The 27,543-nt window shown below is 42.1% G+C and overlaps 1 protein-coding gene across 2 annotated transcripts in view; it reads right to left on the bottom strand.

Annotated features, from left to right (window-relative positions):
• Positions 1-27,543, bottom strand: part of COL4A2 (collagen type IV alpha 2 chain) — a 225,859-nt gene that overhangs the window by 17,874 nt on the left and 180,442 nt on the right. For both annotated transcript variants that reach the window (XM_077158665.1, XM_077158666.1), the window contains 12 exons: positions 26,651-26,707; positions 20,859-20,966; positions 17,398-17,619; positions 13,146-13,307; positions 10,796-10,966; positions 9,849-9,992; positions 6,511-6,633; positions 5,971-6,152; positions 3,112-3,175; positions 2,879-2,953; positions 1,003-1,110; positions 84-191 (listed from right to left, as the gene is read on the bottom strand). In XM_077158665.1, coding sequence (XP_077014780.1) covers positions 84-191; positions 1,003-1,110; positions 2,879-2,953; positions 3,112-3,175; positions 5,971-6,152; positions 6,511-6,633; positions 9,849-9,992; positions 10,796-10,966; positions 13,146-13,307; positions 17,398-17,619; positions 20,859-20,966; positions 26,651-26,707 — 1,524 coding nt within the window. The remainder of the gene's footprint in view (positions 1-83; positions 192-1,002; positions 1,111-2,878; positions 2,954-3,111; positions 3,176-5,970; positions 6,153-6,510; positions 6,634-9,848; positions 9,993-10,795; positions 10,967-13,145; positions 13,308-17,397; positions 17,620-20,858; positions 20,967-26,650; positions 26,708-27,543) is intronic.

Here is a 27,543-nt window from a genome sequence, read left to right as displayed (position 1 = left end):
TGCCTCCCCTCACCGCCCTGCCAAGTTCGGCTTTGAATCATCATTGACACTTGGTGTCTCTGCCCGGGGAAGAGTCGTCTTACCCGGTAAACCCGGAGTCCCCGGCCAACCAAAATCTCCTTTGTCGCCGGGCACTCCAACCCGTCCTGGTTCTCCCTGCGGTCCCTGCAGCCCTGTCAATCCTGGAAAGCCTGGGGGACAGACACATCATTAGATCCGAGAACACAGGGATGATCTCCTTAAGACCTCGGACGAGAACTCGCGCCCTGTGCCTCGGTCTCCCTGTCGCTGCTGGAGGGGAAGGTGGTTTATGAGAAGGACACTGGACGACAGCAGCTGTGAGTCCAGCTAGTGATTAAGTATCTTTCCCTCAAGGCTGGAAATCCATTGGCTTTAAACTCCTACGTTCAAGGTCCATAGGATTAGCTTGGCCTTGCCAAGGAGAAAATAGCTTGTATTTCTTATTCTTGTCTTCTCAGCCAAATAAAAGTCGAGCAGGAACCCACGAGCTGACTCCCTGAGAGATTTAGTTCTGCCTCTGAGCTCACGGTGGCGGGCCAAACAAAACATAAGCAACAGCAGCAGCAACAACAAAAAGCATGAAACTAGCCCACCTTTTGCTTTCCTTCATTAATTTAGGATTCTCAAATGAACTTCTGCATATTCCAATACAAGAAAAGGGACCCTCTAAAAATAACTGTTTTTATATGAGAGATAGAAGCTTGCCCTCAGAAATACTTTTTAGTTCCGTACGCTTCTCCCTGTTGCTGCAGGTTTTTTACCCCATCGCCCACAGTGGTCATTTGGGGTACAGTCCTTTGACTTTTTCTCTCCACATTCCTGGTACTAAGGCAGAGCTAGATATATGACCAACTTCCCAAACCAAATTTCCTAAAATTGAGTGTGGTTATGGTAGACAATAGGCAAAACTTCACGCTGGCTCTGGGGGTCTTGGAGACTTGGAGGCAGGGTACGAGGGGGTCTCGGCTGCACTTTGCTTACCTGTTTGTCCTTTCAACCCGGGAGGACCTTGGGCTCCTGTTATGCCTGTTATCCCAGGAAAGCCACGGTTACCTTCGGTTCCTTTCTCTCCAAAGAATCCTTTTAGACCTGTCAATACAGATTTGCTGCTTGGAACAAACCATACACAGTGTTTCAAACTGGGGCTTCGTGCCTTAGGGTTAGTGGGGAAGCCAGTTAAAGGGTACTGCAATACCAGATCGATGCCCTTCTGTTTGGGGATGGGAAAAAAAAATCCCTATTTAAACATGCTTCTCCCTCAGTCAAATTTTGACTTAATTCCTCCTCTCTGAGCCTGTGGTAGGTAACTCCAGGATGGCACCCAGGGAGTCCCACCTCCCGGTGTTCACCCAGTTGTGTAGTCCCTTCCCACACTGAGTAGGGTTGAACTTTCTAATGAATGGGAGAGCCCCAAAATGGTGATGTATGACTTCAAGGCTAGGGCCATACGATGCACTATTACTTTCACTTCGTCCTCTCACACTGCAGGAAACCAGCTGCCATGTTGTGAGGACACTGTCTATGGAAAGGTCCAGATGACAAAGAATTCAGGCCTCCTGTTAACAGCCAAGTGAGGGAGCCATCTTGGAAAGAGATCCTTTGGCCCCAGTAAAACCTTCAGCCCTGGCTGACATCACTGCAATCTCATGAGAGACCTGAAGTCTGAATCATCCTGCCCCTAATTCCTGACCTACATAAACTGGATGAGATAATGCATGCTTACTGATGTTTTAAGCCAGTGCATTTGGGGGTACTTTGTTAAGCAGCAATAGTTCACCAAGGCAGAGCCTTTATCACAGTTGTTTTCAAGGTATCATGGGGCAGGGGGAATGTCTTGGGGGATCTGTTAAATGTGCAGATGCCTGAGCCTCTCCCCCAGAGGTGATTTAGTAGGTCTGGGGTTGGGCCTGCGATCTGGTTTTAAAACACGTGCTTAGGTCATTCTGTGATGGTCACTGGGTGGACTTTGAGAAACACTGCCTTCACATTTGCAACTATGTTAGTGTCAAGTGTTTCGGTGTTTTCTGTAACACAATGTAAGATTTTGACAGCTTCAGACCTGACCCGAGTCCCACATAATCACTACTGTTCAGTGTCTCCTTAAATCTGTGAGGATGTTGCTACACTTAGAAAAATACAGCTAATGGTTTTGTGGTCTTGAAGAAAAGTCACTTAAGAAGATCTGTTTGTTTTCTATTGATTATTTTAGTGTTTTAAAATCTGCTCCAAACCACTAATTACACAGTTCATCTTCTTCCATAAAGCCACTTCCAGGGCCATTCTTTGAATGCTATGTGGGGATAAAATTCCCCAGAAAGGAGAATTTCATCTATCTGTCACAGGCCCCTTGGGCTATCACTAAAGGGAGAAATGTTGAATTTGAAATTCAGTGATGTTCAGAAAAAAGTAGTAACATGATGTGCGGCACGAAGCTCCTTCAACAAGCTCAGGGTACAGAAATGTGCTCGATTCTCACTTGTCTTTAGTCTAGACCCTTTATTGTTTATAAGAAGCTTCAGTCATTACATCACTCGCTTCAGTTCCTAGACATCGTCCAAGCCGCCAAAGCTCTAGAATATATTTTTTATAAATTACATTTTATGGGATGTAACTGCTCCCGTCCATCAGGCATTGATTCTGGCTATTTTTTCTCTGAGAAAGACAGAGATCCTGACTTTAGATTTAATTAATAATTCCTGCATCTTTCTGGTTCCTAAAGACATCAAACCAGTCACTATACAGTCATTGGTAGCATTTATCAAATACTGATACATTTGGCAAGCCAGGATTGTGAATGGTGAGAGTGACAAGGAAAGGCTGTTGTTGAAGATGAAGAAATGAAAAATAAGTGACGTACCTGGTGTTCCGGTGATGCCCCTTTCCCCCTTCAGGCCCGGGCTTCCTGGTAAGTCTACAGTGTCTCCAATATCACCTAGCACATGCAGAAAAGATGGTTGAGAACAGTTCTTCTGCTTAATAAGAAACATTTATTTAAAGACAACTAATAGCATCTGCTGCGTGTGCTGACACACGTGCCCAGAAAGCTCTGAATTGTGGATTTCCTATTTTCACCAGAGGAATAACACTCACCAAAATCACCTGTCGGTCCAGTCTCACCGTAAATGCCTGCTCTCCCTGGGGCACCCTTTTCACCCTAGAATAATGTCACATATGAAGACAACACACAAGACAGTTAATAAAATGAGTTTGTCACTCTGAACAGTTAGTGTATCTACCTATTCATTATGCCAAAAACAACACTCAAGGTTTGTGGTCTTGTCATTTGTTGTAGAAAACTGCTATGGTTTTTCAGCTCAAAGTAATAAGTGGTTTGCTTATCTGCTGTCTTATTTAATTGTAAAGTGATGAAAATGATAAAAGTGAGACAATATTATCTCTGAGGAGTTGACAGTAATATTATCAATGATGAAGGTCAGAATGAGAGGGGACAATCATAGCAGCGGATGCTGACTACATCCTTAGGCTTTTGGCTTTATACAGATGAACTTGTTTGATTCCACTTTTAGAGCTTTACATGTTGAATCCATATACCTCTTGACAAACCTGTGGGGTAGGTATTATGATCTCACAATTGACAGGTAAGGAAATTTAGGCTCAGAGAGGTTAAGTAATTTGCTCATAATCACTCAAGTGGTTAAATGCCAGAATTACACCAGTCATTTAACTTTTAGCTATACAGAGAGCAAGTTCTGGAATCAGGCAGTCCTGATGGCTGTGCACTTCCATCAGTGGAAAGAGCAAGATTCTTACAAAACAATGTTGGTGGACTAATGATGAGATTAGAATAATTCCTGGATCACTCTGCGACTCCACAGAAACCATGATTTTCTTCTCTAAAGTGGATTCCTGCACAGAACCCTGCACCTTGATCCCATCTGTTGCCACTTAAGCCCTGTTGAGGCTTAGTGTCTAAGTTATTAATGCAGCTATTTTATGAGAGGAGTGGGGAAGATGTGCCAGAGGCTGCATTCTTATTTAGACAATGATCTATTTTCTCTTTTAAACATCTACTTCATTGATACCTAATTGTACATGGGGTAAAGTGCACCCATCTTATACAGCTCAATGAACTTATTCATCTACAACCCAGAAAAAGACAGATAATATTTTCAGCACTCCAGAAAGTTATTTCACGCATTTTCTTTGTCAAAAGGAAAGCTTGCCCCTAAGTAGCTACTTGTCCCAAGTAGCCACTTTTCTAACTTATCTCTATCACTGGTTTTGTCAGTTCTAGACCTTCACAAAAATAGAATCGTAGCATATGCACTCTTTTGTTTCTGGTTTATTTCATTCAAATAAGGTCTGTGAGATTCATTCTTGTTGTTTTATCAATAATTTTATTTTTATTATAGTTTACTAGTCCAGAGGATGAATATAGCGGGCTTATCCTGCTTTATTGTGTTGATGGTCACTTGGGTTATTTCCCAGTGTTGGCCTATTATGTATAAAGCTGTTAGGTAGAGGATCATGTACAATTTTTGGTAGAATTATGAACCTTTCTTTTTTTAAGTTTTCAGATTTAGTGACCTGACAGCTGCACTCAAGACTGTTTCTAGGATCCCGTGATGGTTTGAAGTTGTCCGCACCCCAGAGAAGATCATGTTCTTAAAGCTAATCTAGTCCTGTGGGTGTGGACCCATTGGGGGTGGGACCTCTAGGTTAGGTTATTTCAGTTGAGGCCTGCCAGGGGGGGTCCTTCTCTTCCTTCTGGAGCCCTTAGAGAGAAGCTGAGAGAGAAAAGCCAGAGGAGCTGACAGAGAAGGACACAAACAGAAGCATGGAAAGAAAGCCACAGATGACGCTGCCAGAAGCTGAGACCAGTGACATCTAGGAGACAAGGACCAGCAGACCTTGCTATGTGCACAGGAGCCCAAGGTTGCCGGCAGCCAGTCTTTGGGGAGAAAGCATCACCTGGTAAGGCCTTGATTTGGACATTTTCACAGCTTCAGAACTGAAGCTTCTAAGTTAATAAACCTCCATTGTACAAGTCAACCCATTTCTGGTATGCTGCGTCTTGGCAACTTTAGCAAACTAGAGCAGATGCCCTCAGGTTTAGGGAGCGGCGGGAGAAAGAGGGCCTTCAGGGGCCCTCTGAGGACGTCATGTGCACCATGTCAGCCTAGTCAGACACACGGGCAGGGCCTGTGTGAAGGTTACAACACGGTGCTGAGAGCTTCTGATCTGCCGACAGTGTGCAGGGCCCCACTGTGAATGGCAGCAGCGAGCCGGCTGTGCGCTGCAGGCTGTGAGAGTATGAGCCCTTTAAACGAAAGGATAGACTTGCTCCCTAAATGTACAATTTATGGACAGCCACTCTGTGCCATGTAAATGATCTACACTGTTCTCAATACAACTTCAAGGTAGATACAACCTTCACTAGTAGATACTACGAAATGGGTGTGGAGAGGTGAGCGGCCCGCCCAGGGTCAGTATTTGCCATTGTAAGCATGACGACTTACCGCCTGGCACATAAAGGTGCTCAAACACAGCTGTTGAACGAAGAACAGAGGCAGTGCTGGGGTCTGAATCAAGGTTTCCTGACTTCATGTCTAGCCTGGGATTCAGGGATGGGGTCTTAGACCCGAGGTCCACATGTGCTCAAGTTTAGTTTGGACCTCTAAAATTGAAGTTTCATTCTCCCAAGGTCCCCATGAAAAAACTGCAGCAGTTTTCTTCTTAGATTGTGGGACACAACCACAAAAGCTCCTGAAGCGGCCAACATGTGACCCTCAGTTCACCATCAGGTGTTGGTGCATGTGTAGCATTTTCTTATATTTATCCTTGAATCCAGTAAAGTCTGAGAGCTCTGACTCTGAACCTGTTAATGACTCTTATGCCAATCAAAGTCGGGCAAAAGCACTTTCACCCACAAATAAATGGTAGAGGAGTTCACAAGAACAGCTGAGCAAAGGAAAGACACCAACTTACTCTAGTTCCTATGAATCCTGGAAATCCTGAAATTCCGGGGGGACCAGTCACACCAGGGAATCCTGGTAAGCCAGGCACACCAGGGAAGCCGATGTCTCCTTTGAGTCCTTTGACGTGACCAGGCTTCCCGGGTGACCCAGGAATTCCTGACAGCCCAGGGACCCCTGGCATTCCTTGAAGACCTACGAGAAAATTCTGGGTGTGTAAAGCCCTGGGGAGGATGCAGCACCCTGCCCTCCAGAAGCTTTCCATTTTGCAGGCCAGGTCGATTTTGCCATTCCAAATGCTACAAATCTTAAAGCACCCAAGGGATGCTACTCAGGCCTCAAAGAATAACCCCCAGCCCATTTTTGGAGAGAACAGAAGAGTTAAAACACAACCAAAATTGGGCACAAACACACAGTTACTTCCATGAGAAGCTGCTGCTTCTTCAGGGTGAGAGAGGTGGAGGCAGGTATGGGGCTAGGAGTGGAGGAGAGAGGGGAGCCCTCCAGGTCCGACAGCTCAGAGGTCAGCCTAAGCTTGATGGTGAGACCTCACCTTTTAAGCCCAGGTAGCCTTTCAATCCCATTGGTCCTTCGTCTCCTTTTTCCCCTTTAATGTCCTTCATTCCTGGCAGGATAACAGGAGGTGGTCCTGGGGGGCCGGGATCCCCTCGGCTGCCTTGAAGGGAACAGAATACAGTCATTTTCCTTGGTCTCCAGACTATGTGGAGAACACAGCTGGAGAAGGCCCCGCGGCCTCTGCTGCTTGCCTTCAAAGCCTGTGTCCTGAGCCACTGAGCCACTGGGTCACAGACTACCCTAACTGGGAAGCCTACAACTGGAGATAAGCTCTCTGAGGGAGGCAAAGTGAGTGGGGGAAAGGCCTATTTTCCTTTCCCTTCTTTTTCCTTCCCTTCTCTCTTCTCTTTCTCTAAGCAAGCAGAGGAGAGGTGGTTCCATGATCGTGTGGGGTGATACCACTAAGTACAGACTACAAGGCAGATGAAAGGACCTACTTCTTTCCCACATTGCCTTCCAGGAGAAGGCAGGATAATGGGTCTGACAAGATAGCATAGATAGGAATTATCAAAAACCAGCTTGGTTTCCATGTGGTATGGCACAAAAGAGTATTGTTTTTCATTTTTACTCTGATGAGAGAGACATTAGATTTGATCATGAGCAGGAAAGCTCCAAAGAAGGAAGACTGCTAGCTCAATTCTCTTCCTATAAGCATCTTGCTTTTTCATGCCCAGTTGAGACTCAGAATTAATGTAGAGTCAATCATAGTTGGGAAGGTAACAGTAATAAGCTGGTGTAATGGAGCAAGGAAGCTCCTTGCTGAGCTTCTAGGGACTTGATAAGTTGGAGGAATGGTAATGGGGATTCAGGAAGCTAAAAACTAGTCACCCGGGAACTGTGTGTTCTCGGAATCTACCTTTACTGGATGTGAGGGCAGTTGGTAGGTCAAATCTAGCTGAACGAAAAGAATTTAGTTTTGTTCGTCAAACATTTATTTAGCATTTAGTGCTAGGCTAGATATTTGAGGGGATTAATTGTCTCTGCCACGGAGAGCTCACATTATAGGGGAAAGACAGTCACCCAAATGCTTAACTTCATTCCAAGGACCCTTAAGTAAAATTTGTCATGGAGCTGAAAAGAATAGGGCACAGGAGCCAATGATGATTTTATTTACTTATTTATTTTTTGGCATGAGCAGGCTCTGGGAATTAAACCCAGGTTTTCAGCATGGCAGGCGAGAATTCTGTCACAGAGCCACTGTTGCACCGCCCAGTGATTTAATATTTATTTATTTATCTATTTTTTAAACATAACAACATACAAACATGAACATTCTTACCATATTATCATCCATTCTTGGTATAGAATCAATAATTCACAATATCATCACATAATTACATATTCATCACCATGATAATTTCTTAGAACATTTGCATCAATTCAGAAAAAGAAATAAAAAGAAAAAAGAAAAAAACATACATACCATTCCCTTTACCCCTCCCTCTCATTGATTGCTAGTATTTCCATCTACTTAATATATTTTAGCCTTTGTTTCCCCTATTTTTTCTATACCCCTCACAGTGATTTCATTTTTAACTCCACTTAAAAATAACTTTTTTTTTTTGCTCAAATGCTTCAATCTCTAAGTTAATATTAAGATTTTTTGAAAATGCAAGTGTCAGTTGAAAACTTGGAAAAATCCTGCAATTGCTATTTTGCTAAGAATCTGTAAATACTATCACCTTTTGGGGAGTAATTAAAATAAAAAAAGAGCTTTATTGAGCTATGTCACAATTTATATCTCATAGTTTACATAATATAATAATTTACCCACTTAAAGAGCATAAGTCAATGATTTCTCAGTGTATTCACAGTACCGAATCTAACTTTAGAGCATTTTTATCACCCCAAAAAGAAACTCCTTGCCCATTAGCAGTCCTTCCCCAATTCTGCCCTAGCTCCAGTCGTTAGCAATTATGACTCTGCTGTTGCCACAGATTTGCATAACTCGTTTTATTGCGCTTCACTTTATTTAGCTTCACGGATAATAATTTTTAACAATTTGGAGGTTTGTGGCAACCCTGTGTAAACAAGTGTATCGGCACCATTTTTTCAATAACATGTGCTAACTTCAATACTTAGTCACATTTTAATGAAGGTGTGTCAATTTCTTTTTTAGCTATAATGCTATTGTACAGTTAAGACTCCATTATAGTGTAAACATAACTTTTATATACACTGGGAAATTAAAAAATGTGTGTGACTTGCTTTATTGTGATATTTGTTTTGCTGCAGTGGATATTTGCTGGAACTGAACCCATAACCTCTCCGATGTGTGCCTGTAAATGGAATCATCCAATATGTGGCTTAATGTTTTCAAAGTTCATCCATGTTGCAGCATGTATTAATACTTATTCATTTTTGCTGCTGAGTAATATTCCATTGTATGGGTATACCACATTTTATTTATCCATATGTCAGCTGGTAGACATTTGGGTTATTTCTATTTTTTAACTATTATGGATAATGCTGCTCCGATCATTCATTTACATGTTTTTGCATGGGCACATGTTTTTAATTCTCTTGAGCATATACCTAGGAGTGGAACTGCTGGGTCAAATGGTAATTTTATATTTAGCCTTTCAAGCGGTTTTCCACAGAGACTATCCCAGCTTACATCCCTATGGCAATGTATGAGTGTTCCAATATATTAGCTATGTAATTACTAACAAAAAGTGACACATCGTTGTCAACAGTTGTTATTAGCAATTATGTTTTTGGAGAGCAGTGTGATATTTTCAGAATAAAGATGCTTAAACAAAAGTCACTGCAAATGTTGCTTGTTAGTAATAGCTCTGTGAATAGAGGTCCTGAGCTGCCTGAATGGGGTCCTAAACTGCCTGCCCACGTCTGGGATTGAATGAGCCTCATTCTTGTGGATTGTAATTTCTTTTGCTTGATGCTATATCTTTCTGCCTGGAATACTTTGTCTTCCTTTTGCCGGATTGAGATCTCCTCTCCAGAATTAACCTTCCCAGTTTTCCACCTGGCTTCAACTCTTTGTGCTTCCTGCAGTATAATCCTGGTTGAATGTATTTTTCACGACATATTTGATCATTAATGCAGCTGTCATCTATGTTTTCAATAGTTTCTTTTGGTTTGGATTAGTCTCCTATCGCACTATCAGTGTTTTTGAGGCATGGCTGAAGACTTCTAGTTTTTGTTAGTTTAGTTAGTTCTTTTTTTTTTAACCAGCTAAATTTAGCTTTAGGGTCCTGGATGTGATAGATTCTCAAAGATTCATCTTAAGCAGCACTAAACCATGAGGAAAGTAAGTCTTAACCATGAAGAAAGGTATTAAGGAGGTGGGCATACCTTTAACACCTGGTTCACCAGCCAAACCTTTCAGACCAGGAAGTCCAAAAATTCCCACTTCTCCTTTGTTTCCGGGAAGCCCAGGTCTTCCTTTAAGTCCAAGCATGCCTTGGAAACCATCCATACCAGGTGAACCTCTATCCCCTTGAGAGGGAAAGAGAAAAATGCTGAGTTAGGTATGAACAGAACGGGCAGGTTATTTCAAAATAATCTAAACAGTGTAACTCTTCTACGAGACGATGCTAAAATTCTTAACCTAAGATGAGGATTTCCGGGACACCGTTTTCTAAGTGAATTGGTCTGTGGATTAACTTATAGACAGAAGGTTACAGAGTCAGCCTGCCTCAGAGTAGCCAGTGGAGACAAGATAAAGGCAAATCCTCAGAGGTCAGGAGAGAGGCTGAGAAAAATCTGAAGGTCACATAGTTCCATGGGCCCATCAGGAAGAAGGTAGAAAGGGGCACTAGAAAGCAATGTAACACTAGCACAGCACCCTGCGAGGAAGCCAGAGGACCACTGGGGAGATTTATCAGTGGGTCTCTAGCGATATATCCAAGGGATAGAGTGCTCTGCTTCTGGATAAATTGGTGCAAAAAACCCATCCTGGTGACTACTCATTTTCTTTCTTTGTTCACCAAACAGCTTTTTGAGCTGAGTCTAGTTTCATGAGTGGGCCTCTTAGGCAAGAGCAGTTCCTCTTGGTAGATTTGGTCATTTTGAGGCACATCAGTCATGTCTGCATCCAAGTAGCATTAGCCAGTCTTCCCAAGGTCTGACAACCACTTGGGTGAGGGAGTCCTTAAGCACATGCAGATACAGACTAGCCTCATGATGGGTGGCAGAGCTGTCCCTATAGAACTGTCCCAAGCCACAGCTTAACCAGCTCAACACTTCTGTTCAGATTGTTCTCATTGATACAATGGGTAGTAAGTTTTCAAAGTTATTACCTTTTGGCCCAGGGATACCAGGCATTCCGACCATTCCTTTAAATCCAATGTTTCCTGGGTGACCACTCTCACCCAATAAACCAGGGTCCCCTCTGTCACCAGGAGAACCTTTCATTCCCACAGGACCAGGGACACCTGTGTCTCCTGGAACTCCTCTATCTCCGGGCAGACCTGTCCAAAAGGAAGAAGGGGAGAAAAAGGATGAACAAATACATACACAGAATAAACTTCTCTGATAATACTTTTAAGTCATCAAAGATAAAAGTACAAAATAGAGAGTTCAGTTTTAAAAGTACGACCAGAACATGCAGAAAACCTGTGGGTCTGGCTTTTCTACAGAGATCGTTATTTAAGCTGGCAGTTAACCTGTGGGAAGTAAGCCAAACATGACTTGTGAGATGAGCATGGCTTTCTCTACTCAAGCCCTCTTGCTATTAAAACCCAGGAACAGAGGTATAATGATGAAACATTATAAGGCAGGAACAAGTGGGGCATCACCAATGCTAAGACTAGACTTGGCTGCTGAGGTTAAGTCAAGGGCGCTGCCCGCTTCTCCTGGACATCTACTTGCTCTGCTCCTGGAGATGAAGACCTAGGGGGAAGGTTCCCAGTGCATCTGTCAGTTCAGCTCCTCCTACCCACCTTGTTATCTTCATTTTTATGACTTAAATATTTCCCAGCTCCCACCTGTCCTCTGGCCCCCACCCCTTCCAAGCCTTCCTACACAAGCTATCAGGTGGGTTCCTTAATGCACTCCTCTGTCAACATCTGTCGAGGGCTCCCCTTTGCCTAAGGGGATCAAACTCCTCAGCATGACATTCGATGCCATCTAAACCTTGGCCTCAATCTCCCTTTTCAGACCACTACTCCTGTTCTCAAATGGAACTTCCTAGCTCAACCCAGTCAGGCTGATTCCTTGCAAAGCTTCCCTTGACCACTGCTGTCCAAGGGAACATTGGTCCCTACCCTAGAAGGGTCAGATCCTGCCCATTTTCCATGGGTGCACCACTCTCATTTCTTCCAAAACTGCTCCAGCCTAATCAGCTTGTCTGCTTCCTTGGAAACACTTGGACACTTTTGGTCTGGATCATTCTTTTCGCTTGCCCTGGCCAAAGCGCATGCCTTTTTTATGTGTGTCATTTTCTCCCCAGCTGACATGAAAGCACCTCTCAGTCAGGGTATCCACACAGCCCTTCTACACCACACGCTGTTTTGTGCTTAGTTAACATTTGGTAATTGAGAATGGAGAAGGGCTCAGAATACTGAAATAGAAGGGATCTCATCTCCTGTCCAAGATTTCTGTTACCCTGTGAAACCAGTGGTTAGCATGGACTCCTGAGGTGTCCAGCTCTACCCTACTCAAGTCTCCAGTTTCCGGAGGCAGTTTAGGCTACTCATGGGTAAGTCTGGAGGCCGGTGTGATTGGAAGCATTCTAGTTTATATACAGTTTATGTGTGGTACAGTGATTCCCTAGCACAGACTGACAATGGTCCTTGTAAAAGCTGGCAGTGGGTAATGGCAAAATGAGAAAATGAAAAGGAAGGTTGTGAACTTTTCTAAAGCTAAATTTATTCAATTTAAGAGACTTTTATTGAGCAGTTGCATCTTTCCTACTTTTTAATATTACCGTATTCTTTGGTGACATTATAGAGATAATAGATAACATTTTTTAAAAACTATGTTATAACTTGACAAAGTAAAAAGCTGGAAAACTTTTACTGATTGTACCAAACCATGTTGAACATGTCATTGGTCCAAGAATTCCCTAAGCCTGGGGGCCACTGCTATGGTGAGCATGATTTCCTGGCCCCCCGGCTGTCTGTGCCCCCGACAGCTTCAGTGTCTCCTTTTCCTTCCACTCTTAGCCTTTGTGGGGTGTGCTGGGCTCTCAGTAGGGAGGGTCCAGTTGCCAGAAGCTCTCTAGTTTAACCTCCTTGCACTCCCTGCTCCCACCAGGACACCTCCATATTTCTCCTGAAGCGAGGTGTTCTTCCTTTTGGTCCGCAAACTCATTTGACTTACAGGAAACAAATACGAACTTCTCCTCGTCAACCTTCCAGGGACTCCTGTGCTCTGCTGCAGACTAGTGACTTTGAATCTATTGAAATCTTTCCTAGAATGCCAGTAGATAAAACAGATACAAGTCTGTTTAAATCTTCTCACTTTGTTTCTCCGGCTGTTTAAATCTTCCTTGTTTGGTGGAATAAGTATCCTGTTCTTGGAATCCCTGAAGCTCTGGGGGTGAGGGGTGGGGAGGAGGGTTCCTTGGAGCACGGTTTCAGTGTGGTCTAGCTCACTGGTCGTTAGTGAGTGAGGACCGGATCCCTTTACGGGAGGCTGGATTCTCACCTTCAAAGCCTGGGGCACCTGGTGGCCCCAAGGGCCCCTCTTGGCCAGGAGCTCCTGGGAACCCATGTTGTCCTGGAGGCCCGAGCTGGCCTGGCTGGCCTGACGGTCCTGGGAAGCCTGGCTGGCCCTTCAGCCCAGGCAGCCCAGGCATTCCCTGGCTTCCTGCAGGAATCAGAAACAAGAGCTGTGAGGCCGACTCCATACAGTAGATTACAAACAACATCTATCTCCTTATGCTTACTTTATAAAAATAACATCTTTTTTTTCAGGATTGTGGAGAATCTGCAAAATACAAAGAGGTATAAAGGAGAAAATCAAAGTAACTCATTATTGTCCAGAGATGATAGCTAACATTCTGTTCTATTTCTTTCCTGTCTTTTTACTAACCATATAAATATGCTTTGAAATATGTCTTTACAGAACTTTCACACTCTAAGTACAATTTTAAATCTGGCTTTTTTTTTCACTTGACATTGTATTTTGAGCATTTTCCCCCAATTTAAAAATATTCTTGGCAAACATGATTTTAAATGACTTTATCATATCCATCTAGTTGTTTGGATGCATTCGTGTGTTTTTCTCCAATTTTCTTATTTGTAAAAATAGTGTTTTGAGGAATCAGTTTTCTTGTATGTACATCCATGCCCACGTTATAGGCAATGTCTTTAGGGAACCATCCTAGAAACTGATTTACTTATTCAAAGTGAACAAATATAATGTTTTTAAATACATACTGCAACACTGCATTCAGTCTGCACCAATTTTCTCATGCATTGCTGTCTCCCCCAGCACTGAGTGTTAGCATTAAAGCCCAATGGAAACCTGGCAAGTCTGGTGAAAACTGGTATACCAGCTGTATTAGTTTGCATGTTTTTGATTACCAGTTATAGTCTTTTCTCCTTGCTTTTGATTTTTGAGGAAATTTTTGTTCTTTGCTGATGTTTTGTTTGGGGATTTTGATATTTTTCTTAAAGACTTTAGTGTTTCTTATATATATTGGCTAACTTTTATTCCTATCTATTGTAAAATGTGCTGCTCAAATTTTAATTTTGTTTTTGACATGTAGAATACTACCATTTGCATGCAAATTTTATATAGTTTGTTCATGCTTGTGCATTTTGTGTGTGTGCATGTGCATGTGTGTGTGTGTATGTGAGAGAGAGAGAGAGATCTCTCTTGATATTATATGTAGAATATCCTTCACTGCTCAGATCAGGTAACTAGGAACATATATTTTCCAGTTTTTCATAATTCAGGTTTTTTTCTTTAAACACTAACTGCCTAGATCACCTTTTATTTAGGAATAAATGTACATTTCTCCTAGGAACTTAGAGTTTATTACAGCTGTTAGATAACCACTAGCAGTAGATTTGGCAACCCCTGGCACTTGCACAACGTTTTCCCACTAATTTTCAATTATCTCGTCTAATTTGATTCTCCTAACAATCTTACAAGATGTAGGGGCTTTCCTGAAGGTAGGGGGGCAGACAGATGGGGAAAATGGAGAAGGGAGGGAAGAGGCATTCACGAAAGGGACTTAGTTTTTGACCACCTGGACCAGAAGTCGGACTTCCTGACTCTCCATCTTGTGACCCAGTTATCTGATTAGGTCAACAGCACTGGAGAAATGAGTAGGAAGCAAATTCTAAGCAGAAGTCTGAAAAGCAGATTCTTTGAGACACACGGATGCATATATTCTCACATACGCCGGTTTTACTACCTGAAATGAGGACCTTTACATTTTGGCTTTCTATCTTTAGAGTTAACAGCTCCAGGGGAAAATATGATTGCTAGTGGCTGCTAATGGTCTAGGGCTCCTAGCGGGGTAGGCAGTGCTAAAGGCTGTATTGTTTTAATAGGCTAAGTACAGGTTCTCGCTGCAGATACTTCTGTTTGTCGACAAGGACAGTCCCGGATGGGATGACGGACAGACGGGATGATGGACAAGCTAAGATCACCAATGAACTGAGAGATCTGGGCTAGTAAGATAAGCGGAGCTCAGGCTCATGGGCTGAGGGTGGCGAACCCTCTGTTTCTGGAGTGTTCCCCTAATACTATCAGTTGATAGGATGGGCTATGAGTAAATGGGCATGGAAATTACTGCTACTTCTGTGACTGCCTTAAAAAATTAGACACTGGGTTACTTTATTCTTTTAGTTGCCGACTGTGATTACTCCTGAGGAGCTGAATGTTTTAGGTCAATTTCCATTTATAGAACTATTGAATAAGGAACCACAACAAAACAAAACAAAACAAAAAAACAAAAAACAAAACAGCTTCCCTTCAGCTAAATAAAATCTAATTTATGGGCTTGCATTATTACTTTATTCAGAAAGTTTTGCTCAGAGATGCAGGATGTATCGTTTCTGTGTTTCTTTTTACCTGGCTCCTCACAGCCAATGTAGCCAAAATCAGGACTCATGTGCCCACTGCCCCATAATATCGGTAAGTGTTTTGGTACAATGTGTCACTCTGACCGTGAGACAGTTACTCAGGAGTTTTGATGCTTTGGAAGTCAGAAATTAAAAAAAAACAACAACAGAATATTCTGCCTAAACAAGGCTTAGGAAACTTGCCATAAAAGTGATACTGAAAGCAGCAGAGACCTTAATAAAGTATCTAAAATAAACCTGCTATAATTTTTGTTTTTATGCTCAAACATTTTGAAGCCTGAAGGAAAACCTACCAGAAGTACACTTACATAAAAATAGCCCCAGGGGCACAGTTTTTACAGTTGGACTGCAAAACAGATTGATCATGGAAATGCTGACACAAAGAAGCATGTGCCCTGCCTTGCCTTTCATTAGTGCTGCGTGTCATTCATTCGAATAATTGCGAGCAAGGCTAAAAGCAGAGAACACATCTTTTCAGTGCTACCGATTCCTCAGTCTCCACAGATAATGGCAGATTTTATATTTCATATTTTATAATTGACCCTGACTCAGTCAAGTTGGCAAGGCTACACCCCAGGCATCTTAGGAGTCTTCTTGGCCTTGGTAATTTTATCTAACGGGCTTCACTATCTGGCTTGGTCATGGGCAGGGTGGTTCAGAGGTGTGGGTGTGAGTGACCACGTGTGTGTTTGTGCACACATGCACGTGTGTGTCCACTTTACTCTTCTTGGGCTCTTTTTCTATGCTTTCTTTGGGCCTCCTCCCAGCTTCTGAGACCCCAGAAAATCACTCCATGAGCTAGGGCACTGTACTTGGTGGTTCTGCCTGGAAGTATCAACCATTGCAGGTACTGACTGATGTCAGCAGCCTCAAAGCCCACCTGCCTGGGTCCCACTCCCCTTAAAGCCTCGCTGGGAGACTGACAAGCTAATCTAAAAATTAACTCATGCCCATGAGCTTAGAGTCCAGCTGCCAGCTAAGAATTATATTTAACCAGACACTGAATATCTTTGGCCAAAGACTGTCCGTGACACAGGGGCCTCAAGGAAGAGTCAGTGGGAAAGGATATTAGCTTTGTGCCACCACATATAATGCCCCCATCCTGCCCAGGGTTGGGGTGCAGGGATTGATGATAGTTCTAAAGATAAAGTCATGGTTTTATCTTCCATTTTCATTTTTGATATGGAACATCAATTGATGGCACTTCCTATATTTCCAGGATCTAGTCATCTTCAGCCTGTGTTCATTGAATAGAAATCCTAACTACTCAGAAACACAATCTTTCATTAATATCAATGACAATTTTGCATAAATTGGATCAGATGTAAAGCGGTCTGATCCCATGTTCACTCACCAAACATTAGTGGTATTTCTACTTTGCTAAACATAAATTGAAAATGTAAATAAAATGTATATATTTTTAAACCAGTCAATTAAATCTCACTCCAGATTATTCCTATCTTCTTCCTTAACCTGTGACTAAGTGTGGCCACGTCCATCTTTTCTTCACTTTTACTGTAAAATTTTGCTGAAAAAAAGCAGCAAGCTTTCCATGGTGATTCACATATAATTGGAGAACACAGTCCATTTATTTAATAGTATTTGTAAAAGGTATCAAATGGCTGTGCTTTTCTGGCTATAGAAAGTAAACACAAGATTATTAATATTACTATAAATACATTTTAAAGGAACGCTGGAATTAAATGGAGGGAAGAAAAATTAAGAATACTATCATATAGTACTATCAACTTTTACCAAATTCTCCAGCTGGGATTTCAGAATAGCCCTTGGGAGTCATGGTTCTAGCAGTACAATTGGGACCGGGTCCCAGTGCTCTTCCTTCTGAAATGACGGCTCACCTCTGAATCCAGGAGGGCCTCTCTCCCCTGGTGGGCCTCTCAGCCCGGGGTGTCCAGGCAGTCCAGCATCACCTCGGGGGCCGGCCTGGGCTCCCAGGACTTCTCCAGGAAGTCCTCGGTCACCCGGTGGCCCAACTGGCCCTGGCAAGCCTGTGGGGCCTGGTTGTCCATCCGGCCCAGGGAGGCCCACTGCACCTTTAGATCCTCGGGGTCCCACGAAACCTAAAAGGAAATGTGGGTCATTACCATAGCCATAAGGCCAGTATTACGGTGCTAGAAGAGAAGGGTCAGCAAGAGGCTGAAAATGGCAAGGATTTGCAAGCAGGGTCCTCAGAACGTTTTATTTCGGCTGCAGGCCCTGACCCTGTTACTTATCTCGGAACCTACACCTCCCACAGTGTCGTCCTTCTGTGTTGTTCCGTTTCTTCTGCTTCCCTCCTCCATCAAAGCCTTTAGAACTAACTGCTCCTCAGGCATAGAACCACCTAAGTCATGGTTCCCGTGAATTGAAAATAATCACAAAAGAATAATTTCACGGAACCTTCTAGGTTCTGTTTACAAGTGAAGACAAAGTTCTGTAATGGAAGATCAGAGGGGGGGTGAGAATGGTCAGAATAACCAGAGCCAAAATTCTGCTTCCCTTTAACTATCTCCCCAGTAATAGATGCCTCATCCGTCAGTCATTATGGGCACGTTTTGAAGGGAAAATCATCAACCATCACCTATTTGGATGCAGCAATGATGACTCTCATGTGCTTAATCACAGCTGTGGCTTTTGTTGATGCCAATGGTCAAATTATCTCATCATGTTACTTCCCTTTTCGATGCCCTGACACTAATGTGACCTCGAGTTGAACTCCAACTGCTGCCAGTCACATGTTTGTTCAGCAGGAAAGGTTTTGAGGTCATGAGTGACTCTGCTGTGGTGTGCAAGAGGAGAGAACCCTGCAACTATGAGAAGAGTGCTCCAAAGATGCTTACATATGAACGGCTGAAGGAGACAAAAAGCTCAACACTGTATGTCTGGAATATGGGAAAGAAGGAATTTTCTACCCATTCTGTGTTATGCATTTAATAAAAAGGAGTCAATGAACAGGACCTTAAGCCTTGTCTAGGAATATAAAGCATTAGCCAGGCCTGCGAACTGGAAGACAGATTAATAGGTAAATCAGTGTTTGAACACAGAGCAAAGGATCTAGACCTAAACTGAGTATTAATTAGTTTGGATCCCATTTCAGAGATTGAGTGATGTGATTAACTTGCACAGTGAAGAGATATTGTTTTCATATATATGGATGACATATCTGGAATAGACTTTCTTTTTTTTTCTGGAAATTTTTAAGTTGGGCATTTTATTTTCTTCTGCATGCAGTGATAGAAGTACACAATATATATTTTTTTCCTTTTTTCTTTGGCATGGGCAGGCACTGGGAATCAAACCCGCGTCTCCAGCATGGTAGGCGGGAATTCTGCCACTGAACCACTGTCGCACTGCCCAGTAAACAATATTTAAGTACCATAAAAATAGTGTGCATTTCAAAAACCGAATAGATCAGTTCCTCATTTACCCCTTCCTTCTGTAAAAGATAGACACTGGTCTCCCTGTTCACTTACAGAATTCTACAATATGGACCATCCTTTCTACCCACAGGGCCAAATGCCCAAAGCACCTGTTAATGGGTACATACTATTCATTCTCCATGACAGTAGAACTCTGTATCAAGTTCATGTCCACTTGGCTTTGCACTCCAATTATGATTACTAGGTGCCTTTTATAGTCAAACCAAGGAACTATTAACAAGTTGTTGCTATTCTTTCAAAAATAACTAATGATTAAACTCGGCATATGTGAACAACCAAGTGACGAGGTTAAAACTTTTAAACATTTAAATAGCTCCCAGGAGCTAAGCAAAATGTTAGAGGACTCATACACTGGCATGGAGTCATGAAAATTTTTCTTTGCTTTTCTTCAATGCAGGGTTCTTAGCAGTGCCTTGGTAAGACACAGAAAGCATGCTTATCAATTTTGCAAAACATGGAGAGATGCATAATATGAAAGTGCAGCAGTATAAAGATCACAGTGGTCCCTAGGGGTTGGAACACCCAATCGAGCATGGTAAAAATTATTGGGGATGGAGCCAAAATTCTAAACTTTGGTTAAAATCATCAGACAAGGATGATCCAAGACAGTGGAGGAGATAGCATTCAATGAATATTTGATAAAATGTATGCTAAGTGCCTACAGCTGCGGACACAACAGCCCCACTATTCTGTGTGGTATTCCAGACATGCAAAGTATTTTATTCAGGTTCCGGAGCGCAGTTTGAAAGGAAGCTGACAAGCTAGAGGGCACTCAGAGAGATTATCGGAATTCCGAGGGCCTGGAAATTATGTCATAAAAAGAAAATCTGAATTCCTGGGTTTAGTTCTGGCTGGACACAGGATGTCCATGGAGAGAGACAATCGCTCTCTCCCAATATGTGTGAGGGGCGGTTATAAAGAGGAAGTGGATTTACACGGTTTGAAGAATAACCAAGTGAGGCCTTACTAGGAGGCAGATTTTATCCCAACAGAGGGAAAACTTCTTAACGGTAAGAGGGATTCAGTGTTTCAAGGGTCGTAGGTCATGAGCAATTCCAGTGGGGGCTACAGGAACTCCTAGCCAGGCTCCTCTGGAAGGGTGGTTGACATTGGGTGGAAAGCTGGTTTTAGTGACTTCTAAGGGTTCATTTAGATAATACAAGTCTAAAATGTGTGACCCTCTGCAAACAAAATGATAGGATCCTGCTGCACTCACCCAGTTTTAGTTATAACCACAAGTGGACAATTGCGTTTGGGGACGAGGAACTACACTACAGAATATGCTGACGTACAAAGGTACACTCTCTATTTTTCACCACAACTCATTACTGCAAACATACTTACTTGTCTCCAAGTACAATTAAAAAGCTTAAGCTCTCTTAGCCACTAAATGGGTTCCTAATTTGCTGTGTCAAAATGTAGATGGAATAGTCAGAACTGTTTTTCAGATAAGCTGGAAATTGGAGAGTGAGCAGGCAATGAAGAGCAAAACACAGATGTTCTTTGGATAATATTTGGTGAGTGACCAGCAAACTGTGAATCGATGAAGAGAGGGCGATCTGTGCTGATAATAACCTTAGAAGAGATTAACACTGTGCCATCCTTAAAATGTTTAATATCAACCAGAGGAAAAAAATCTTTCTGTATTATCTGGAACACCTATGTTAACTCTTTTTTACTGCAAGGTAATAAAGATACAGTAGGTATGTTGGCAAAACTCCAGTATGTGCTAAAACACAATAACAGTCAAAAATTTTAAATCTCCCTTGAACAAATAACCTAATATTTGTTGAAATAGTTTCTAAGTGTTAAAAGGTAATCGAGATGGGTATCCCTGCTTACAGGTCATTTTCCAAACCTGTGGAGCTGAATGGACTCACCCGGGGGTCCTGGAAATCCTTCCCGACCTGGATCTCCTGGGAAACCCTTGAGCCCTGGAGATCCATCAGCTCCTGAGAATCCTGGTGTCCCTCTGAGGCCTTTGATACCTAAACACCCCAAATAAACAATAAAACAAGTCAGATTCCCATAAGGAAATGTCACCAATAGATTAATGGAATATGATCAAGTTGTACACCTGACCCAATATCCTCTAATGAAACTGGGAAGAGATGAGGCTGGACGATGTCAAAGCAGCATTTTGGTGCTGGGATTATAGAATGATTTTTATAATCTGGGATTATAATCTGGGATTTTATAATCTGGGATTATAGAATGATATGTCAGTCTTTAAAAATCATGCTAAGTAACAACATTAAATATTATATTTCTACAATATACTAACTCAGGGTTTAGGGTCTGAGGTCAGAAATCCTGGGTGGGAATTCTGGCTCTACCTCTACTATCTATGTGGCCCTGGATAAGAAATTTAACTGCTCTGTGCCTCAGTTTCCTCATCTGTAGAATGGAGAAAATAATAATACCTACTTCATGAGGTATTGTGAGGATTAAATGAGAAAACTCTCATCAAGCGTTCGAAAGTGTTGGACACAGTGTGACTTCAGTTAATGTTCTTATAATTAGAAGACTGGTGTTCTCACAAATGCCACAAAACTGAACTTCCACGCTTTTTCATTCATGCCCCCCCCAGCTTTTCTTCAGCAAGGGGAGTCTGTGTTACACAAGTCCTCCCTTCCCTTCTTGGAAGGTGGTTGTGTGGATGGTAGCAGGAAGAGGGAGTCATCAGTAATGAAGCCTGCAAAGGGTTTAATGTTATTTGAGAAGTCGGGTCTGTGAAGTAAAACATAATTAGCCTTAGCAGGGTGATGGCCTGGTAGCCTTGGAAACCCAGAACCTGACTTCTGAGCCTGCTGCCCGTGATCGAGCCTCAGATTATGTTTCCAGTCTGGTTGTGTGCCTGAGGTGTGGTCCTCTCTGACCTTCAGACACTCAAAACGTTCTTTCACAAGTCAAGGTCTGCAAACTGACACTGAGCACATAATCTTAAAAACAGGGGATTACTAGGAAACTTTCCTCATATTTAGTTCTGTTCCTACCAGGTACAGGGACAGTGTAAAGAGACAAAATCAAAAGCGCCATGAACTTGCAGGAGTTTGGGGGATCCTCTACATGATTCCACGGGCTGGGCCTAAGCGAGTCTCCTCCTCCAGGAAGGCGATCAGTATAGGAAGGGGGGGGATCAAGGATGGTGTTCCTGAAACTCAGCACTGGCTTTCCACTTCTCCGAAGGACCGTCTACAAGAAGCACACCAGGAAGAAGGAACCGGGCAAGCTGACTGAATTGGAGTAGATGCTGCCTGATGATCAAATCCACAGACTGGTGACAAGCACAGGCCTGCTTCTGTATTTCTAAGGTCTGGCCCGTCAGTTGAGTTCCCAGCCTGTCGCCTGTGGCAGCCTCTAACTCTACCTCTGCACTTGGGACTCACTTTAGAAATCTTCTCAGGAACATTTGAAAAAAAACACCACTGCTTAGGTCCTAGCCCAGTCCCGTTCAATTAGATTAAGCCTATTCAATGACAGTATTAAAACACTCTTTTCTATTTGCACACACACAGCTGAGGAAACCCGAGCACATACGCTGTAAGGAGCAAGTCTGTAGATATGGTCAGATTTTTAGCATTCTTGGTGCTTCTGAGCCATCTCTGACTTTTTCCTGGCATCTAGAGCCATTTGCTTTAGCCCAGATGATTCACCAGGATCTTCCTGGCTTCTGTTTCTTTACCTCCTCTTCTGCGCTTCACCTTCTTTCATAAAAGGACCAAAAAAAAAAAAAAAGATAAATCTTTCCCCAAGTCTTTGCTCAAAATTTTGAATCTAAGTATGACCATATTTAAAAATCTTTTTCTTTTTCTTTTTTTTTAAATCACCTACTGGAAATTTCTATTCCTAAAGTAGTTTTGCCTGGATTGACATGGGTGTAGTGTCTCTTTGTTTACATACCCATGCCTCAACTCTGTTAGCTGGTGCTAATATTTACCTAGCTAGCTATTATATTCTGACCTCCTGGCCTCAATAAAAATGTCTTTTCCAATGAGAGGACTTATTCGTATATTAGAACTGGTGGTTTGCTCTGCCTGGCTGAATTCTTCACAACAGCCTAAATTGATTGAAAATATGTTCCAACCTGGTTATAATATGGTGTTGGTTACTGAAAAGGGGGCTCAGTGAGAGAATCCAGCTTATGAAAAATAAATCAAGGCAGAATGGAAAGCATAAGGATGGGGGAGTGTGAGAAGTTGGGGGGGGCGGGGGTCAGGAGAATAAGATTGAGGTGCTATGTTCCACAGCTAATGTGTCTACTGACTCAATGGGTGGAAGACACAAAGAGCACCTTGAGATACTCAAATTTATAGGAATAATGACAAAGGCTGGACACTCCTAAATCATGAGCTCAGTGTGCATTTTGGAATAAATGACATTTACATTCTGTAACAAAATCAATGAGAATGGGCGGGCCATGGTGGCTCAGCAGGCAGAGTTCTTGCCTGCCATGCCGGAGACCCAGGTTCGATTTCCAGTGCCTGCCCTTGCAAAAAATAAAATAAATAAAAAAAAATAAAAATAAAAAATCAATGAGAATGGAAAAGAATCTCTCTTATTGATCATGGGGAAGTAAACTCTACCAACCTTCTCGTTTTCTGCTAGGACCTCCCAGGAAAATTTTTTTAGAATATCTGTAGGGAATGAGTGTTTACCTATAGTGTGTGTGACCAGAAAAGTCATGGGACAACTGTCCATCACATTTCCGGATGTTCCTTTGACAGCTGAAGCACAGGAATTTTTCTTTTTAGAAAAATCATACCGTATAGGCATGTAAAACTTTTCCACCTTACTCATACTTCCCAAAATGTATTGACTATTCAAAACTTTCCATTAATAAAGTTATCCTCTTAGATGATTATTTCTTTAACATAACTCAAAACTTTTAAATAGACCCTTATACTTGACTGAAAGGCAGGAGAGAGCCAGTGCTAAGACTCACATCCAAATATCATTCCATCTTACAGAAGATTAAGCTTTCCTCAAATTCTGACTCTCATGAGGAAATATGGGTTCAGTTAAACTCAGATTTGTAGGAATATTTATTTCATGACTCCAATATACTTTGTCAATCTATAGATATAAACGTGATTGATAAACATGGCAAAAGAGCTTTATATCTATGAAATCTCAAGTAAAAGACACATTTTTCAAGTTGCTCTGAAGAGAAGATATATTTGATGAGCTCAACTCATTAGTCAGTTCCTGAAAGGAATCCCTGTCAGGCCTAAAAGGAATTTTAATTAAAAGGGAAAATAGGACACAGAACACCAACATGCTGCTCCTGAAATCCATTGATACTTCTGGAAAATAGGATACCTCATTCCCATGAGATCAATGTGTGTATAGAAAGCATTAAATACAACTTTCTATAACCTGATGAATCATTACTTTCAAATTTGATTCAAATTTAAAAACATCCCTATGAGACATAAATGGATTTGGCCTTAGGATCCAAGACCCCGTGAAAGAGTTCTGGTTTAGTAGGAATGAGGGACTTTGAGATAGATGAGGGACTTAGTTAAGGGAAAAAATTAGATTCTCAACAGGAAAATAGGGGCAAGGGATGCCATGTTTCCATAAAGGGCAAAGATGTCGATAATTACAAAAAATCTTTTGAACATTGCTTGCAACTGTAATGAACAGAGCTTGCAAAGGCAGTTCAACAGAAACCATAAAACTCTAAAATCTCAAGGAAGCTGTTTACTAGTTATTATAGTTATGAAAGCAAACTGACGTAACATCATAGACTGTGAGTTGTTTATGTTTCCTATGCATGTCATGCAGCAAGAAGCAAATATCTTCCTATTCAGGGACGGATGCAGAGGTTATGCAAAGGAGGGAGAAGAGAGTTTATGAAATGCTGACATCCAAAGGATATTATTTTTCCACATTTAATTTGAGGCTTGTTGAACATTTGAATAATTGTCATATGGACTAAGTATAAGTCTATACCAGAAATACTGAATCTTTTAACCAATGTCCTCATTAAGCATCATGTCATCAAAATAAATTCACTGAAATCCTTGTCCCCTACACATTTCTTACGTATATTTTGGACCCTGCTTCCACCCAGTTACTGCTGAAATCTAGCCCACTGCAGAATCTGAGAGCTCCCTCCTTTCCAATCCTCTCCTGCAGGAACTGTCACCCCGTTTGGGAACTGCTGCGTTAGGAACCATGTCGGACTCCCTTCAAGGACAGACTTCTGAGTAACATTATGGAAAAGAGGTCAAAATATACTACTGTGGGTTACAGAATGAGGAAGATGGACAGTTTTTAGAAAACACCACCAGGGACATTTAACTCTGCTCCATAGTACGAATGATAATTTTGCATTTTGTCCTACTGTCTGCAGACCCTGCATTGTGTACCTGGAAGATGCTTTAAATCCAGGACACATGTATTACCTTTTCCTGTTTTGAGGATTGTTTACATATTACTCTCTATCTAGCACTGGTTTGTTACTTTACAATCTGCCTAGTTCCTCCCCTCCAGTTTAAGAGTATCATTTGTGACGCAGGAAGAGTCTAGAACACAAAATGATCTGTCCAAGGTCTCACTGCTAATTAGCAGTAAAACTAGGACCCTGATGCAGGTTTTCTGGCTGCATGTCACCTGCTCTGAACCCTGAATTATTTGAGGGACTCATTAGCAAGGCCGTCAAGGTGTTTTCCCTTGTCCTGTCACAGGCATCCGTAGAGAGAAATTAAACAGACCACCTCCTTGAGCTGACCTATTGCGCTAGTCAAAGAACTAATATTTTTTAGTTTACTGACACAGATAATGTGAATTCCAGTAATGGTGCTTTCTCACAGCTTAAATTCCATCTTCTGCGTAAGGTGATTAAAGGGCATAGCTGGAAGTGTCTTCTGCTTTGTGTGTCCCGCTACTCATTCACTGCCATGGAAACCCCGAGGCCAGTGGCGAACACAATCTGAGTCAAAAGCAGGCATCCCCAGAGCAGCTGTGGTCTCCCAGGTCCCATCTGCTCAGTACTGGAAATGCCGTGCCACAGAGTTAGCAGCCATGCATGACTCTGGAAACTGGACTCTGTTATAGAGAATCCTTACAGGCTTTCCCATGGGCTCTTTATTAGGGTGATTAGTCTGTCCAGCAGACAAGAGCCTCATTCCTCCAAGATTGTAGAGACAAACCTCCTAGCCTTGTTTATTTCTGTTTTCCTCACTGTCAAAATTCAAAAGAAAGAATCTTCTCCCATAGGCTCTTTCCATATATCCTGGGATATAGAGGGATAAAACACAAATACACAAAGAAGTAAGCTTCCTTTCCCATATTAAGGAGGAGGCTTCTCTCTTAAGAAATAAGCTCTGTCACTATCTGAGTGTGTGCTAACGTTTATGAGAAATAACTGCTGAGGGTGAGCTCCTTTTTTGGCTGGTATTTTATTCTTTAGCCTGGGATTCAACTAGGTGTCAATTACCACTTGCATTTTTTTTTAATAGCCAGGAATAATGATGTGCTATATTATAGAAACTATAATAGTTTGTGGCAGATTGTCAAGATGGCAGAACACCGCAATATCTTGGGGTAGAACGAAATGGAGTGGGACAGAGGAAAGATGAACAAAGAAGAGGAAAAAGAAAAATGAAGATGTGAAGAGGAAGACTGGACATGCTCATAAATTCATTCTCCAATTCAACATTACCTGTGGGGCCTGGTGGTCCCGGCAAGCCTGGCAATCCCTTGGGCCCTCCAACACAACCTGGGGAGAGAGAGGAAAATAGATGAGCTAAAGCAGTCTATGATATTGAGACTCAAGGATTTGGGTAGCAGTAAGGTCAAAAAGCAATGCTAGCAGGCTACCATTTTATGACTAATTTAATGATTTAATCTGGCTTCTGGTGTAAATAAAAGTTTAATTCCATTGTGTAATGAAATCAGAATATTAACATAAAATGTATATTAAGTAAGTACAGTGAAATAAAAGCTAGTACTGTGCTGGCAAATGATTCATTCTCTCATTTAGGACAATATAGACTCAGCACTAACTGAATTAATTTGGGTCCTCTCCAATTAGTTGATGTGGATGTCTTTCCTTTGTCTGGAAATGCCTATCACAGGATGAAGACAGCTTACAATTTCAAAAGAAATTCGCCAGTTTCCCCTTTTTGACTTTGTTTACTTTCAGAATTAACCATAGCAATTAGCTGCTTTGAGCAGAGCAAAATTAAACTAGGGTTGCAGCCCCTTCTATTGGCATGGCTTTGAGCACTGACATTTAAGCAGGGGTATTTTAATGGCTGACTTTTATCTCAGAAAACTGCCTTCCTAGCACAGTATTTCTTGGAGATACCTTTTGTCTGTCTGCCTGAGAATCTGGGCCAAGCTCATATCTTGGCCTGACTTCATGGCCACAGTTTGGCGACAGCTTTGGCCTCTTCTGCTTTTTACTCAGTGCTGGCACACAAAGTTTTTGGAAGCCCAGTTTGGAATGTGCTGAAGCTTTTATGGTTGAACACCTTTCTTTCTCTATCAGGTTGTTATTCGTGTAATGTACTGATGTTCAGTGTTTATCAAATAACTGCAAATCTGAATACT

The sequence above is a fragment of the Tamandua tetradactyla genome, chromosome 4 (genome assembly GCF_023851605.1).
Source record: "Tamandua tetradactyla isolate mTamTet1 chromosome 4, mTamTet1.pri, whole genome shotgun sequence".
Lineage (NCBI taxonomy): Eukaryota > Metazoa > Chordata > Mammalia > Pilosa > Myrmecophagidae > Tamandua > Tamandua tetradactyla.
The sequence above is the reverse complement of the archived record's forward strand: the minus strand, read 5'-3'. Positions and strand labels throughout refer to the sequence as shown.